Source organism: Haematobia irritans, chromosome 4, assembly GCF_050003625.1.
Source record: "Haematobia irritans isolate KBUSLIRL chromosome 4, ASM5000362v1, whole genome shotgun sequence".
Taxonomy (NCBI): Eukaryota; Metazoa; Arthropoda; class Insecta; order Diptera; family Muscidae; genus Haematobia; species Haematobia irritans.
Genome location: NC_134400.1, coordinates 26,258,152 through 26,276,260, shown reverse-complemented (window position 1 = coordinate 26,276,260; position 18,109 = coordinate 26,258,152). Strand labels below are relative to the sequence as shown.

Here is an 18,109-nt window from a genome sequence, read left to right as displayed (position 1 = left end):
TTTAAGCAATTCAAAGCCTTTAAAGGGCCAATCTTTTTTTCGAAACCGAAGAAAAAATATTTTTGAAAGATTTACAATGGCATGAGTAAGCCAATTGACAAAAAATGGTAAAGTGTGTGACCAACCCCTCTCATAAATTGTTTATAACATTAGCAGTGACAAAAAAGTTAGCACGTTATTTGGAACACGGAAACAAAATGATGCGAGGATTGCCTTTTATATTTTCGGGAATAGAGAACAAAAACAAATATTAATTATCGAAAATTGTTTTATTGTTTTTCAAATGTTATTCCCTATTAAGATCTATACACTTTGGCAACCAACCAATGTCGAAGTATTTTTGCTACTCTGATTGAGGTATCTCCAAGACATACATTCTGAACGCTTCAACTGCTTCTTCAGGTGTGGAAAAACGTTGAGCTCTCATATGATATTTTAAGTATGGGAAAAAGAAGTCTTTCGGTCATCGAGTCACCAAACTGGCACACTTACCAGCATATTGTGTAATTTAACCTCGAAGGTCAATACCATACTTAAATTCCTAACAGAACTTATAGGCTAAGGGTCTACGACCGATACTCGACCGAATACTCAAACGACCTGCATACAAGAAAACGAAGAAAACATTTTGTGATATGAACATTCGATATCAATCAATATCGGGTCTATAGTAGATTGTAGATTTTTACAGGCCATTGAAATTATGGACAAGTATTAAAAATAAATGGATTAAACATTTTCCAAATAGATCGAACTAATAATAATACTGTTCCAGAAGTTTACTTTGAAATTGGCATTTATCGAAACAATATCAGATACTTGACTAATGGGACATTTTTTCCATTTATTTAAGCAATTCAAAGCCTTTAAAGGGCCAATTTAACAAATTACAATGTACTACTACTACTCTACTCTATTTTTGTTTGACTTGACAACAAATTTAAAACTTGTGTCGTTTAGGGCCACAGGCTGAAGACAAATAATTTTTTTAATAGCCCTTTATAGCCGATTTTACTGCTCAGTCTTGATCTGATTTAGCTGGGGTGTATAATATACCTGACTTCAAGCTTCGATAGAACACTAACCGGTGTAATCTCCTCTCAGAAATAGTGGTAACGTTTCTCGACGTAGTTTCATACACATAGCGTGATATGCCCTTCGGTTTGATTATACGAAAGGAGGTTTACCACCTATCACAATGGGCTCGCTCAGATTGACTTAGACAGTCAACCTACGATAAAATCCTTTATATCTGTATGTATCACGTAGATAACGTTCAGGTTGACTCAGACAGTCAACCTGCCTGACAGATAGACTGCCGCAAATTTCAATATCGACAGAAGACTATAATTGTCTGGGATTATTGGTAAAAACTGGAAATGTCTTTGGGTAATGGGCCTGTTTTTAGTCAAAGGGACTTTGCAATGGTGTGAATATGACGTTTTTAGCGGCTAAAGGTGGGTATTAAGTTCGAGTTTATCCGCTAAACACGTCATTTTTTCACGATTACTTTTCGTTAATAATCCATTTTAAGGAATACATACTTTGTGAAAATTTGCTTTGGGCTTTTCCCCATCAAGTTATAATAAAATTTGCAACAAATATACATAATTTTATGCCTTTTTTACTGGTTTAGTTTTCACTTTAGTGAAAATTAGCGGCTTAACTCGAACTTAATACCCACCTTAAACTCGAACTTAATACCCACCTTAAAAGTGAATAAAGAAAACGTTTAAATTTGGATTCTAAAGGCCGGTATGCACCTCTAGCGAAAAATTTCATTCCCATAAGAAATGCATTGCTATTTATGCTAACGAAATTTTCGGTAGCGTTCAATTTCGTAAGCTGGTACGCACCTCTAATGAAAATAACAGGGTTGTCAAGACAGAATTGATATATGGGGGTCGCTTATATGGGGGCCATATACAATTATGAACTTGATATGGACCAATTTTTGTGTGATTGGGTATCGATTTATCTGAGTTAGCCTTCGGCGTTAAGAGGCCGATTAACCGAAGCCTTTTGAATAATTTATTTCATATCGAATTGTCCCAGTGTTGAATTTGTCTCAGTCAAAACAACTTTTTTGTCATGATAATATCAAACTTCAGATTGTTGAATACTTATAAGCATGTAATGGTTAGCATGCCCGGCGTGCATACATAGGGTCGTGGATTCAAACCCATTTTGGACCAATTTTTGTGTGATTGGGGATCGATTTATCTGAGGGCTATATATAACTATAGACCGATATGGACCTAGTTAGGCATGGTTGTACCAAATTTCAACTGACTCGGATGAAATTTGCTCCTCCAAGAGGCTCCAAAACCAAATCTCGGGATCGGTTTATATGGGGGCTATATATGATTATGGACTAATATGGACCACTTTTGCCATGGTTGTTAAATATCATATACTACCACCACGTACCAAATTTCAACCAGATCGGATGAATTTTGCTTCTCCAAAAGGCACCGGAGGTCAAATCTGGGGATCGGTTTATATGGGGGCTATATATAATTATGGACTGATATGAACCAATTCATGCATGGTTGTTGGATACCATATACTAACATCACGTATCAAATTTCAACCGAATCGGATGAATTTTGCTCTTCCAAGGGGCTCCGGAGGTCAAATCTGGGGATCGGTTTATATGGGGGCTATATAATTATGCACCGATTTCGACCAATTTTTGCATGGGTGTTTGAGGCCATATATTAACACCACGTACCAAATATCAACTGAATCAGATGAACTTTGGTCTTCCAAGAGGCTCCGGAGGTCAAATCTGGTGATCGGTTTATATGGGGGCTATATATAATTAAGTACCGATGTGGACCAATTTTTGCATGGTCATTAGAGACCATATACTAACACCATGTACCAAATTTCAGCCGGATCGGATGAAATTTTCTTCTGTTAGAGGCTCCGAAAGCCAAATCGTGGGATCGGTTTATATGGGGGCTATATATAATTATTCGGAGTGTATTCTAGTGATCTGGAACTTCAAATAGCGAAAAGATTACCTAATCACTGTAGTGTTTTTCAGGCTGAAATATTAGCAATAAGAGAGGTGGCGAATTGGCTGAGAAGTAATGTTCCAAAAAATGTGGGCATTAATATATACTCAGACAGTCAACCTGCAATAAAATCCTTGGACTCTGTGTTCCTCAACTCGAAAACGGCCATCAATTGCTGCAAATCTCTCAATGAGATGGCTGAGCAGTACAATATTCACCTAATATGGGTGCCTGGCCATAGGAACATACCGGGGAACTGCGAAGCGGATGAGTTGGCAAGGCTAGGGACTACCTTACATATTCCAGGGGAACTAGAATTTGTTGGTATGTCCCTAGCTACCTGCAAGCTCATGCTGCGTGAGAAGGCTGTTACGATGGCAAATGTTCGATGGGAGAATTGCAAGGGTTGTAACGACACCAAGCAAATATGGCCCCATTTCAACTTAAACCGCACACTAGATATGCTAATGTTCAGGTATCACTCCTGATATCTGCTATAACGGGTCGCTGCCTGATAGGAGATTTTGCAAAAACTATTGGCGCGAAGTATAATGACTATTGTATGAGCTGTCATGATGCGGAGGAAAAAGAATCAATTAAACACCTCTTGTGTGAGTGTCCTGCATTTTGTGTAAAGCACAAGCAACTTATAGGAGCATATAGCTTCAGATTACTGGTGGATCTGGAAAACGTTAACTTAAGCAGTCTGCTAATATTTTTGGAACAATCTGGTTGGTTCAACAAAGCAAAATAATCAAGAAGGTTCAGCGGTTAAAACTAGAAGTGCCCATATGTAATAGGTACTTTTAGTTAATGTGGTATCACAATGGACTGAATAGTCTAAGTGAGCCTGAATCTTAATCGGGCTGCCACTTTAACCTAACCTAACCTAACCTATATATAATTATTGACCGATGTGGACCAATTTTTGCATGGTTGTTAGAGACAATATACCAACACCATGTTCTAAATTTAAGCAGGATCGGGTGAAATTTGCTTCTCTTTGAGGCTCCGCAAGCCAAATCTGGGGATCGTTTTATATGGGGGCTATACGTAAAAGTGGACCGATATGGCCCATTTGCAATACCATCCGACCTACATCAATAACAACTACTTGTGCCAAGTTTCAAGTCGATAGCTTGTTTCGTTCGGAAGTTAGCGTGATTTCAACAGACGGACGGACGGACATACTCAGATCGACTCAGAATTTCACCACGACCCAGAATATATATACTTTATGGGGTCTTAGTGCAATATTTCGATATGTTATAACCGGAATGACAAAGTTAATATACCCCCATCCTATGGTGGAGGGTATAAAAAATAAAAATGCTATATTTACTTCCTGGAACAGTTAAATACCACATAAAATCGACGAAGAATTGAGAAAATTATTTAAAACACAAATAATTATATTGAAAGGAAGTGTGAAAGCCACAAGAGAACCAAAATAAGGGTCCTATGGGCAAAACTGGACGATACATATATATGGGAGTTATATATAAATCTGAACCCATCTCAAACAAACTTGCGCATTCATAGCTGGAGAATTGTTCAAAGATGACTTGAGTATCTTGATAACATATTCGAGACCCAAAATACCAAGCACATCAGTTTTTAAACTGCATCATAAACTGGTTTTGTTAATAGATGGCGAAGATCCATTTGACTGACTTTCATTCTTAACTTTGGTGGGTATTATAGTCTTATTTGTCTCATATCGGCGTTCCTCGGATGAATTATCCACTTCACAATCACTCATAGTTGACGCAATTAAATTTGAACCATTATTTTTCTCTGGATTTGAATCATTTTTTCAGGACAATTGAAAGAATAAATAATTGCCACTTTTACCAATGCCATACGATTCTTTTATCAGCTGATTTTGACTTCTTAAAATTGTAAACAACATATTGAAATTTGTTGTTTTTGTTATCGTGATTCAACCTCCTTATTCAGCCATGGTTGAAATCTATTTGAATATGGATTTTGGAAGTGTCATGTCAATGCTGTATTAGAGAGTGTTTTTGAAGTTTTGCTCTACAGTGTAATTTCATATTCAATGAAAGCTTTCGTCGATATAAACAGAGAGCGCGTATTTTACTCTCATTGTTTTCTACTCTATTGTTTTTGGTCCAGCTGTTTTTGACGTATTGCCCCTTTCACAATTGCTCATTTGATAGTTCGTTATGGATATCAAATCAGTTGTGTACATTTTTTCCCATTTGTCTCGCATTATTAACTGCTCGAATCCAGGGTATTTATAAAATCGCTTGATGCCAGTGAAATTTTTGATATAAAATTAGGAAGTGAAATTGTGTTCATTAAATTAATAAGTAAATTAGTAAAAATTATAATGTTTAAACAATCTGCCAAAAACCTTTTGGAACTTAGCCCTGAAAAAGTGACCCTTTGGCTGGATTCATTCGATGCTGTCATAACAGATTGCGATGGTACGTATATTAATTTAATTATTTATAATTTAATTTTCGTTTCATTTACTAGAAATCTATTGTGAATTGCGTAAGTTTTTATAATGGTAGAATTTTGTTTGTCTGTGGAGGGAAAGAGGATGCAAAAAATCATATGGATTTAAAATTTATGTTTATGTTTGCACATGGTTTGTTAAGTGGAATGATACGTCATGAGAGCGGTGGGGGTACCCTACATTTGACATTCAAATCATTAAAAAGTTTTCACATTCATTGTTTATGTATTGAATAGATATTTAAAAATTGTGTAAAAATCACTAATATTCTCCCAAAGTAATTCTTTCGTAAGTTGGACACTCGGTACAAAATCTTGATTACGGAAAGTTTGAGTTTTGCGCCCCCAGCTCGGAGATACATTGAACATTTTGGAATTTAGTGGAAATGAAATACTGATAAATTAAATCTTTTTGCCATTTCAGGTGTTCTGTGGGTCTATGGCGATGTGCTGCCCGGCGCAGCAGAGGTAATGAATCGTTTTAAAGAAATAGGCAAGAAGATTTTCTTCTGTACCAATAATTCAACAAAAACCCGCAAAGAACTTTTAGCTAAATCTAATAATATGGGATTCAACATAACCGAAGAGGATGTGATATCTACAGCACATTCCCTAGCAGCCTATTTAAAAAATCGAAAATTCAATAAAAAGGTTTATGTCGTTGGTTCAGAAGGTATAACAAAAGAGCTGGATGCTGTGGGTATTGAACATACAAATGTTGGTCCAGAACATATGCCTGATTCGCTACTACAATATTTATCGAAACATTTCTCTCTGGAAGAGAACATCGGCGCCGTTGTTGTGGGTTTCGATGAATACTTTAGTTTCCCGAAAATGACGAAAGCAGCTTCCTATCTTAATCAACCGGATTGTTTATTTATTGCAACAAATACAGATGAACGTTTTCCCATGCCAAATATGGTAGTTCCGGGAACTGGGAGTTTTGTGCGAGCAATTGAAACTTGTGCAGAACGTAAGGCTACTGTTATTGGAAAACCTAATGTGGCGATATGTGAACATCTTATCAATAATGGCACCATAATCCCTGAACGAACACTAATGATAGGTGATAGGTAAGCAAAACCATAGGCCTGTTAAACAACTAAAGATAATGAATGGTTTTCATTCCAGGTGTAATACTGATATACTATTGGGCTATAATTGCGGATTTCAAACACTATTGGTTGGTACCGGTATACATCAAGTAAGCGATGTAGATTCTTGGAAGGCCTCAAATGATCCCGAACTTCATAAGTTAATACCCGATGTGTATTTACCCAAACTTGGGGATTTGTTACCGTTTATGTGAAACTATATGACCTCGAAATATTAGGTACATCCAATCATAGTTGTAGGAATCATTACGTTGACTGCTATTAATGTTGGAGCTTTTATCATTTGTATTTATGAAAGTAATGTGAGATTATCAGCTAAATAAAACATACATATGTATGTATTGTAAATGTTGATATATGCTGAGATGGCAACGATTGGAAACTTGGTTGTAGGGTGTAAATGTCAAGTGCGTCAGAGCATTTCAGACAAAGTAGTCATAATTTGAGAGACTATTATGATTTGCTCTTTTGTATAAAACACAGACGGCTGATTTGGGTAAAGAGCTTTTTGCATCCAAGCTAAAAACAAAAGAGGAATGTTGGACTTTCTATTAGCTTTCCAAAGAGAGATTAGTATCATGACAGCTGTTAGTTTTTGGAGGAACTTTGAACCCCATATTCATAAAAGTTAACGTAAACTTTAATTTATTTATGTCATCACCACTACGGTCCATAGTATTATAAAAAAATCTGCTGTCTATTGTAATGTCTGCATAATCGTGCTATCGAGCTGAACTATAGGTTAGGTAAGGTTAGGTGGCAGCCCGATGTATCAGGCTCACTTAGACTATTCAGTCCATTGTGATACCACATTGGTGAACTTCTCTCTTCTGAACTATAGGACAGACGTGTTTTACAAGCTGTTTAGATAAGTGCTTTATCAGTCCCTAAGGAGGTATGCTAAATCTGGCTAATATAATAGTATAGGTTTAATAGTTAGTTTTAAGTCAATTTTTCCTGAATTGTACTGAATTCTATCAACATGTTGTCCTATAGGGCGTTGGTTGATTAAATAAATGAATAAATAAATAAATAATATCGGTCCATGTTTTGGTATATCCTCTATATAGACTGATCTTCCGATTTGTCTCCTTGAGGGGATAGAAGCACGGTTTGCCACTCGAGCCAAAAATAACTAACCAAAATTGGGAGAAAAATTTGCCAAAAAATTACCAAACAAAAAAATCTTATTTTCCAAAATTTTATTTCTATAGATTTTTTTTTTAATTTTATTTCTATAAATTTGTTTTCAAAATTGTATTTTTATAGAAAATTTTATTTCTATTACAAAATTTTATTTCCATAGATAATTTTATCAAAATTTTATTTCTATAGAAAATCTTGTAAAAATTTTATTTCTATGGAACATTTTGCCAAAATTTTATTTTTTTAGAAAATTTTATTTCTATAGGATTTTTTTTGAAAATTTTATTTCTATAGAAAATGTTGTCAACATTTTATTTCTATTGAAAATTTTGTCAAAATTTTATTTCTATAGAAAATTTTGTCAAAATTTAATTTCTATAGAAAATTTTGTCAAAATTTAATTTCTATAGAAAATTTTGTTAAAATTTTATTTTTATAGAAAATTTTGTATATGGACCCATGTAGCCCGATTTATCTTCTTGAGGTCCTTGTTACAATGTTCGGTCAATGTTTTAATAATGTTTCGGCTAAAGGTTGGTATTAAGATCATGATTAGCTGCTAAATTATGTAGGGCTTCTAGAAGTCGACGTCAACCGACCTACCAAATTTATACCTCCCATAGTCGAAATCATAGTTAACGCTCAAAGCTTTACACAATTTTGATAATACGAGAGAACATGAGGCCAAGACAGCTGATGGAATTTGTTTATTAAAGTTATTTACCCGCAAGTATTCTGAATACAGAGCAGTGCAAGGGGATCGATCGTTGTGGAAATAACATTTGTACAACAGTACATTTCCCGAGACTCGTGTTGTGTTTAACAACAAGTTTTTTTATATTAATTTATAATAAACATATACATATTACAAAATGTTATATGATCCCATCAATTTAAACAACGTAGATGATAAGAAAACCCAGACAAATTGGCTACATGCATACGATGTCATTTTAACCGATTGTGATGGTGAGTACGCGTTCGGAGTTAACATGCTCTACTGAACGAATCTAAAATTCCCAATTGGATAAATTCTAATTTCTTCTACTATATTACCCAATAAGGTGTCCTATGGCATGACGATGAAGTGATAGAAGGAACACCGGAAATTATTAACCAGTTACAAGTATTGGGCAAAAAAGTCTATTTTGTCACTAATAATGGTACCAAAACCCGTTCTGAAATATGTAAAAAATCGAGGGCCATGGGTTTCGATATACCAGAAACTCAGATAATAGCACCAACATTTTCTATAGCCGAATATCTGAAACTACATTTAAAAGATATGGAAAAAGTCTATGTTATAGGCAGTGCAGCTCTGGGTGAAGAGTTAAATTCATTGAATATTCCATATTTTGGTTTGGGACCCGATCCGGTAAAACCTGTTTGGGTTGATGTTATGGCGGCTATAGATAAACAAACAAAATCGGAAAATATTGGTGCTGTAGTGATAGCATTCGATGAGCATATCAGTTACAATAAAATGATGAAAGCTTCCAATTTTTTGGGTCAAAATGAGAATTGTATGTTTTTAGCTACAAATGCCGATGCTGTGTCCAAATTTCCAATGTATTCTATACCTGGAACAGGAGCCATATTAAAGGCCATAGAGACTTGTGTGGGAAGACAAGCTTTAGTAATGGGTAAACCGAATCCCTTGGTATGTGATCATTTGATAAAAAACGGTGACATACAACCAAAGCGAACTCTAATGATTGGAGATTGGTAAGTAAAAGAACATTCGAAATTTGCTTGTTTTTTGTTTTACCATATTGAATTTTTATAGTTACAAGACAGATGTTAGTTTTGGAAAAAATTGCGGGTTTTCTACCCTTTTGGTTGGTACTGGTCGCTATAAATGGTGTGATATTGAGAATCTGGCTAAACAAGGAAATAGTGAATTTATTCCCAATTTTTATCTCTCATCATTGGCCGATTTGAAGACTTACCTGTAAAATGCTGTGTACACATTGGACTATTTACATATAATTATTTATATAATTTTAAACTTGATCTTGTTCTATTGGCATTTAAATAAAGCGTTGTTTACTTTACTATCTGAGAAACTAAGCATTACTTGTAATTTTTCAAGATTCGAGAAAAACAGCCGTTTAGCGATGTTCCTTTGTTAATATATAATATTTCGAAAAAAATGCCTTCCAAGATTCAGAAACATAATTTTTTTTGTCCAAAGATATTTTCATATTTTCTAACAAAATTGTTTCTATTCTCATCGAAGCTCTGTGTACAAAAATTTGTCCGGGACGTTTTCCCCCAATTAAATAAAAATTTAATTAAAATAATTGTATTATTTTATTTAAAATCAAATTAAATGTGTATTTTAATTAATTTAATGTAAATATTAAATTATTATTATATTTATTAGCAATTTTATAAATAATAATATGCAATTTTTCATACAGGGTGTTACTCAAATTGCTAGAATTCTACCAAAAATTGGGGATTTTTGCTATTTAGTAGATTGGAAGAAATCTTGATGTTTTCGTAGATTTTGCAAAATATTCCTCTCGAACTATGATATAATTAATTTTTTATAGAAATTTTGACAAAATATTCTAGAGAAATAAAATTTTGGCAAAATTTTCTATAAAAAAGTTTTGAACTAAAATTTTGACAAAATCTCTTATAGAAATAAAATTTTGACAAAATTTTCTATAGAAATAAAATTTTTACAAAATCTTCTATAGAAATAAAATTTTGACAAAATTTTCTATAGAAATAAAATTTTTACAAAATTTTCTATAGAAATAAAATGTTGACAAAATTTTCTACAGAAATAAAGCTTTGACAAAATTTTCTATAGAAGAAAATTGTGACAAAATTTTCTGTAGAAATAAAATTTTGACAAAATTGTCTATACATTTGACAAACGTTATTTTCCTCTGTTGGTTAAAATTTGACAAACATTCTTTTGCTCTATTGGTTAAGCTAAACTTGTAGTTTATTCAATGCATGGTTTTAAGCTGAAATCAAAAACAACAACAATGAAATAAAATTTTGGCAACATTTTCTATAGAAATAAAATTTTGGCAAAATTTTCTATAGAAATAAAATTTTCGCAGAAAATTCTATAGAAATAAAATGTTGGCAAAATTTTCTGTTTCTATTTTGGCAAAAGTTTTTATAGAATTTTCTATAAAATACAAATTTTCTATAAAAATAAAATTTTGGCAAAATTTTCTATAGAAATAAAATTTTGTCAAAATTTGCTATAGAAATAAAATTTTGGCAAAATTTTCTATACAAATAAAATTTTCACAAAATTTTCTACAGAAATAAAATTTTTACAAAATCTTTTATAGAAATAAAATTTTGACAAAATTTTCTATAGAAATAAAATTTTTACAAAATTTTCTGTAGAAATAAAATTTTGGCAAAATTTTCTATAGAAATAAAATTTTGGCAAAATTTTCTGTAGAAATAAAATTGGCAAAATTTGTATAGAAATAAAATTTTAGCAGAAATTTCTATAGACATAAAATGTTGGCAAATTTTTCTATTTCTATTTTGGCAAAAGTTTTTATAGAATTTTCTATAAAATAAAAATGTTCTATAAAAATAAAATTTTGGCAAAAGTTTCTATAGAAATGAAATTTTAGCAAAATTTTCTATAGAAATAAAATTGTGGCAAAATTTTTTGTAGAAATAAAATTTTGGCAAAATTTTTCATAGAAATAAAATTTTGGCAAAATTTTTAATAGAAATAAAATTTTGTTAAATTTTCTATAGAAATAAAATTTTGGCAAAATTTTCTATAGAAATAAAATTTTGGCAAAATTTTTTGTAGAAATAAAATTTTGGCAAAATTTTTAATAGAAATAAAATTTTGGCAAAATTTTTAATAGAAATAAAATTTTGTTAAATTTTCTATAGAAATAAAATTTTGGCAAAATTTTTATAGAAATAAAATTTTGGCAAAATTTTTATAGAAATAAAATTTTGGCAAAATTTTCTGTAGAAATAAAATTGTGGCAATATTTGTATATAGAAATAACAATTTGGTAAAATTTTCTATAGAAATAAAATTTTGGCAAAATTTTCTGTAGAATTAAAATTGGCAAAATTTGTGTAGAAATAAAATTTTAGCAGAAATTTCTATAGAAATAAAATGTTGGCAAATTTTTCTATTTCTATTTTGGCAAAAGTTTTTATAGAATTTTCTATAAAATAAAAATGTTCTATAAAAATAAAATTTTGGCAAAAGTTTCTATAGAAATAAAATTTTGTCAAAATTTGCTATAGAAATGAAATTTTAGCAAAATTTTTTATAGAAATAAAATTTTGGCAAAATTTTTTGTAGAAATAAAATTTTGGCAAAATTTTTAATAGATATAAAATTTTGGCAAAATTTTCTATAGAAATAAAATTTTGGCAAAATTTTTATAGAAATAAAATTTTGGCAAAATTTTTATAGAAATAAAATGTTGGCAAAATTTTCTACAAAAATAAAATTTTGACAAAATTTTCTATAGAAATAAAATTTTGACAAAATTTTCTATAGAAAAAAATTTTGACAAAATTCTCTATAAAAATATTTTTTTTTTAAATTTTTGTGTTAGGTGCTTTTTGTAAAAGTAGTAACTGAAATAAACTTTTAAAATAAAATGATAAAGCAATTGTTTCATTTTGATCAAAAAATTCAAAATAGAATTTCTTATTTAGTAGATTTTTGGTAAAATTTTTTTAAACTGTTGGTACATTATTTTTGGCACGAGTGGCAACCTCGCTTGGGGACCCTCTACCAAAAATCTACTAAATAAGAAATTCTATTTTGAAATTTTTGATCAAAATGAAACAATTGCTTTATCATTTTATTTTAAAAGTTTATTTCAGTTACTACTTTTACAAAAAGCACCTAACACAAAAATTAAAAAAAAAAATATTTTTATAGAAAATTTTGTCAAAATTTTTTTCTATAGAAAATTTTGTCAAAATTTTATTTCTATAGAAAGTTTTGTCAAAATTTTATTTCTGTAGAAAATTTTGTCAAAATTTTATTTCTATAGAAAATTTTGTCAAAATTTTATTTCTATAGAAAATTTTGTCAAAATTTTATTTCTAAAGAAAATTTTGTCCAAAATTTTATTTCTATAGAAAATTTTGTCAAAATTTTGTCAAAATTTAATTTCTATAGAAAATTTTGTTATATCCAGCAAAAGTGAATGGATTCTGAAATGGTTTAGAGATTTCTTGCATATATTTGTTGTTTTTTTTTTAATTAAATCAATAAAAATATTTTCACACTCTAAAATATGGTTTTTGGAATTGGGTGATTTCCTTAACATAATTCTTCTTTTTCTTTCGTCTTTGATGAGCGAACTTAAAAATTAGTTTACTTAACTAAGTTTTATACGCAATTCTCTTTTCCATTTTCCATATATTCCTGGACACTTTTGGTATATGCTCGCTTTATAATATAATTGTAACACTTATTCTATAAAGCTTGGCAATTTAGATAGAAGAAATCATAAATAGCAATACAAACAGAAGCGAAAGCATAAGACAACGGACGCAGTTATATCATAATTTGTAATTTAAATTTGTATTTTTGTTGTGCACCGTTGATAGATCCCAATTTCGTAATTTTGTAGCTTCAATTATTTCCTTCTGTTTTTGATTTCTCTTTGTGAATGGCATCTAAATTGCCAAGAGGTAACATCAGGTGGTCGTATTACTGTGCGCCAAAATTCGTGAACTGCGCGATAGATAACCATACCAATAGAACATATTTATGAGCAAGAACAAGATGGGGAAGACTATGCGAGAGGCTCGATCAATTTTCGATACAGAATTATATTGGGGTGTTCGTTTTCCTTTGCGACGGGCATCCAGTTCATCTCGTCTATAATATGACATACGTCGCCGGCCTGAGTATCTTTTAGGAGTAATATCTGGAAAGAGAAATAGGTGTTAGACTATAAATGTGACGAAAAATTGGGGACTAAACCCAAATTTTTTTCATTTGCTATGCTTCAATCTATGTTAACATAACATCCCTATATACTCACCCTCAGTAGCTCTCAAGTGAATTTCTTCTCCATCTTCATCAGATGATTCGAAATGGGTTTTGTGGCGACCACGCCTTTGACGGCAACCAGACCAATCCAAAATTTGTCGCCAACAATTCATAATGCCAAAACGTCTCTCATATCGACTATGTCTACGTCGCGATGCGGTTTCCTTACGAGTTGGTATATGTATTGAACACATGGACAATGGTATAACCTCATAGATTTTTGATTCTGTACTTCCAGTTGGCGTATATTCCGGTGTCATACCCAGTTTATGTGTTTGTCTTACAGCACTTTCCGTTTCCGTATCCGAGTCCAATTCTTCAATGATAAAATAACATTCACCGGAACCATATTTGGTAAAATAATGGACAACAGCAAATTGAATGATGGTGGCAAAAATAAAGGCAAACGAAAGAAATACGAAAAAGTCCAAAGCAGTCGGATATGCTACTTTAGGGAGATCGGTACGAGCTTCCAAGCCTAAAAATGTCATTGTTAAGACGGTGGTTATACCCAATGAAACACGATCCGCTGTTGCTTCACGATTTAGCCAGAAAGATACCCACGAGAGTACAACCAACAAGCAACAGGGTCCATAGACTTGGATGAGAAAATTTCCCATATGGCGTTGTAGATGGAAATTTACCATTAGCATGGAATACTCGGCTGAAAAGAAAATAAGCAAAAAAATTGGTAAGAGACTTGAATTAAGAAACTCATATATGAAAACGGAAAAAGTCCAACCGGGCTTAAAGGTTGATTCATATGAGCTATGTTTCCTATGTGTGAAACAACATTGATAAGTTTTGAAGTCCTCAGATATGTCACTACCCAGCAAAAAAAGCGTCTCCAAAAATATAGTAAAAATTTTCTTTTTGGATCCGGAAGTCGAGGAAAATTGGCTCAGAAGGGATGAATTTAACATTGGCTTGTCGTAGGACGGATGTTCACCATTTCAACAGCCGATGCACTGAATATGCATCACTTCTTAAGGTGTGATTTGAATTCAGTGTTTTGGATGTGTTTTTAAAATTTTTTTATGATTTTTAATGCATTCTACAAAAAAATGGTTGATTTTTTACTAGTAGAATTCTTGACGTTTTGGTAGATTTTGACAAAATTTTCTATAGAAATAAAATTTTGACAAACATTTCTATAGAAATTAAATTTTCTATAGAAATAAAAAACAAAAATTGATTTCTATAGAAAATGTTGTCAAAATTTTATTTCTATAGAAAATTTTGTCAACATTTTATTTCTATAGAAAATTTTGTCAAAATCTACCAAATTTGACAAATTTTTCTATAAAAATCAAATTTTGACAAAATTTTCTATAGAAATAAAATTTTGAAAAAAATTTCTATAGAAATAAAATTTTGAAAAAAATTTCTATAGAAATAAAATTTTGACAACATTTTCTATAGAAATAAAATTTTAACACGATTTTTTGTAGAAATAAAATTTTCAATAGAAATTTTCTATAGAAATAAAAGTTTGCAAAAAAACATTTTTTGTTTAAATAGTAGTTCTTTTGTTAAATTTTCTCCAAATTTTGGTAGATTTTTTTTTGGCTCGAGTGGCAAATGTGTCTAGAGGACTCATCATAGTCACAACATGCTCTAAGTGCATCAACTGCCAAAATTTTCTGTAGAAATAAAATTTTGACAAAATTTTCTATAGAAATAAAATTTTGACAAAATTTTCTATAGAAATAAAATTTTGACAACATTTTCTATAGAAATAAAATTTTAACACGATTTTTTGTAGAAATAAAATTTTTAATAGAAATAATTTTCTATAGAAATAAAATTTTCTATAGAAATAAAAGTTTGCAAAAAAATATTTTTTGTTTAGTAGTTCTTTTGTTAAATTTTCTCCAAATTTTGGTAGATTTTTTTTTTTGGCTCGAGTGGCAAACGTGTCTAGAGGACTCATCATCGTCACAACATGATCAGTACCCCTATTTGGCACAATTGTGCCCGAAATCTAGGTTTGCCGGTCATGGTCGTCATATACCCAGTGTTTTTCGTTGATTTTTGATATTATTTTGCCCACAACTCTAGGTGCCCGGTCATGGTTACCACAGCCGTCTTACGCTCCTTCATTATGTCTCTAAACACGGTTGAATCTCTTCATAGTAACCAGTGTTGGCAACTCCCCAAGGCCAAAAAGCACCAAAAATATATTATAAATTCTAACATACCACCTTCCACCACAAAATCGAAAATTAAATGCTCTACTAAAAAAACTTCCGAAGATGTATTATGAATTGAATTTTAAGAAGTCAAGGTGGGTATTAAGATCGAGTTTAGCTGCTAAAATAGTAATTTTTTCACGATTACTTTTTTTTAATAATTCATTTTAAGGAATACAAACTTTGTGAAAATTTGCTTTTGGCTATTTCCCATTATAATAAAATTTGCAGCAAATATGCATAATTTTATACCGTTTTTACTGATATGGTTTTCACTTTTGCGGCAAAACTCGAACTTAGTACTCACCATTATGAACCGCTATTTAAGTATACACTTTGATCAGTTTTAATGCTTTCGTCCAATTCATTTTGATCAATCATGTTTTTCAACTTTCAAAATATTAATATATGGAAGAAGTCTATTGCTTATTCCAATTCTGCGTGCTTTTGTGAATTTAATACAACGTTTTTAATGACATCTTTACCAAATTCAAAAATACCAATCAAATTCTATATTTGGCAATAAATTTGACTTTCTTCGGCTCTTGAAAGTCTAATAAAAATTTTTGTATCAATTAAACTTAATACTGTTCAAAATAAAAAAAGCACCAAAAGCACTAAATGAAAATGCCAGAAAGCACCAAGTTGGTGCTTTTTTTGAAAAGGCACCAAGAAGGCAATTTGGTGCTTTTTAGAAATCAAAAAGCACTAAATTTGGTGCTAAAAGCACCAAATTGGCAACACTGATAGTGACCATTGCACTAATTCTCATCTCTCTCTCTCTCCACTGAAACAAATATTTACGTGGTATTAAAGATTACGTAAACTAAATTTTAGGATGCGCAATTTACATAGTATTTATAATCTTTGTTTCAAAAAAATTTTTTATTAAATTTACGACACAAATTTTAGAAATTTACGCCCCTCCGTTAAAACCGTATGTCTTTGAACTAAGGCCAATCGTTCCGTTGTCGCTCGCACTTCTGACTATAGGATTGTGCTGTGATCCGGCAATCGGAATAGAATCTTGATTTCAGGATCCACCAGGTCTTCAATATAGATTTTTTCTGCCAAATTCCTTTCCAAATTATCATTACAGCAAAATGTTTCATCCTTATCCTAAATTCAATTGTCATTTACGGGAGTATACAATTGCAATGCTTATTACATTAACTTCTCATTGCGTAGGCGAGTATGGATGTGGGCGTGTGTGAGAGAGAATGAGACAATGTGTCTAATTAACTAAATTGATTTTTCATCTTCATAATCAGGTTAATAGTCAACCTTTTGATTTTCATGACCAGTATCCGTTGCCTTGTGTGTTGGCCCAATGGCTTTACACCAAAGAGTATAAGAGTATACTCTTTGCTTTACACGTAGGATTAACAACAAATGAGAGACCATCGAACCAAAGGACCAATCATCCAACAAAGAGGCAACCAAATGAGATGCAATTAAAACGACCTTAATTGATATGAAAATCAACGTCATAATTGTTGAAACTATATTTTTGTTGTTGTTGTTAATAATGATGATAATTACAAGGATAATTACAACAATGGATTGCCAAGTACCATAGACAAGAGGGTCAGATCTCACAAACAATCTCACAAAGGTCCAAGTCAGTAGTAAAAGGAGACACAAATTGATTTTATTTCCGGCATTTATAAAGAATTCATTCAAAATGCCTTAATGGCGAATGTCAATGTCTTAGCTCACAAGGAAGGTGACTTTTTAAATGGAATACATGACTCAGGCGATGTGTTTCATATATCTTACATTGAGAAATTAAACGATATGATGTTTAATGATAAATATATCACTCAAAAAAAAAATGAATATATTTAATTGAAAATATTTTAAATAAAACTAAATGTTGATAATATTTTTTTTTGTATAGACATCTTCCATTATTATCTTCTGACTACAGGTTTAGGTTATAAAAGTTGTGTTTTTTTTGTTTTTGTAAAAATGAGCACTTTTTTATTTTGCACGGGATATGAACATTTTTGGTTCTTTTCTACAACAGTGCGAAAAATCCTCGAATTCTGTGTCACGCATAGAGACAAACTGCAGGCATTTTCAGTACTGTCGACCAACGAAAGAGCT

The 18,109-nt window shown here is 31.4% G+C and overlaps 3 protein-coding genes across 3 annotated transcripts in view; 2 read left to right on the top strand and 1 right to left on the bottom strand.

Annotated features, from left to right (window-relative positions):
* Positions 1-5,196: 5,196 nt before the first annotated feature.
* LOC142233134 (glycerol-3-phosphate phosphatase-like) lies at positions 5,197-6,973 on the top strand. The gene is made up of 3 exons (XM_075303934.1): positions 5,197-5,476; positions 5,935-6,583; positions 6,642-6,973. Exons 1-3 carry the CDS (start codon positions 5,380-5,382, stop codon positions 6,817-6,819), a joined length of 924 nt encoding a protein of 307 aa, XP_075160049.1. The 5' UTR covers positions 5,197-5,379; the 3' UTR covers positions 6,820-6,973.
* Positions 6,974-8,302: 1,329 nt separating this feature from the next.
* Positions 8,303-9,841, top strand: LOC142233133 (glycerol-3-phosphate phosphatase-like). The gene is made up of 3 exons (XM_075303933.1): positions 8,303-8,740; positions 8,836-9,496; positions 9,558-9,841. The coding sequence occupies exons 1-3, from the start codon at positions 8,644-8,646 to the stop codon at positions 9,724-9,726; spliced, it is 927 nt and encodes a 308-aa protein (XP_075160048.1). The 5' UTR covers positions 8,303-8,643; the 3' UTR covers positions 9,727-9,841.
* Positions 9,842-12,970: 3,129 nt separating this feature from the next.
* Positions 12,971-18,109, bottom strand: part of Grd (gamma-aminobutyric acid type A receptor subunit Grd) — a 38,576-nt gene continuing 33,437 nt past the window's right edge. Inside the window, exons 6-7 of the mRNA XM_075307557.1 lie at positions 13,801-14,472; positions 12,971-13,683 (exon numbers count right to left, since the gene is read on the bottom strand). Coding sequence (XP_075163672.1) covers positions 13,451-13,683; positions 13,801-14,472 — 905 coding nt within the window. The 3' untranslated portion in view covers positions 12,971-13,450. The remainder of the gene's footprint in view (positions 13,684-13,800; positions 14,473-18,109) is intronic.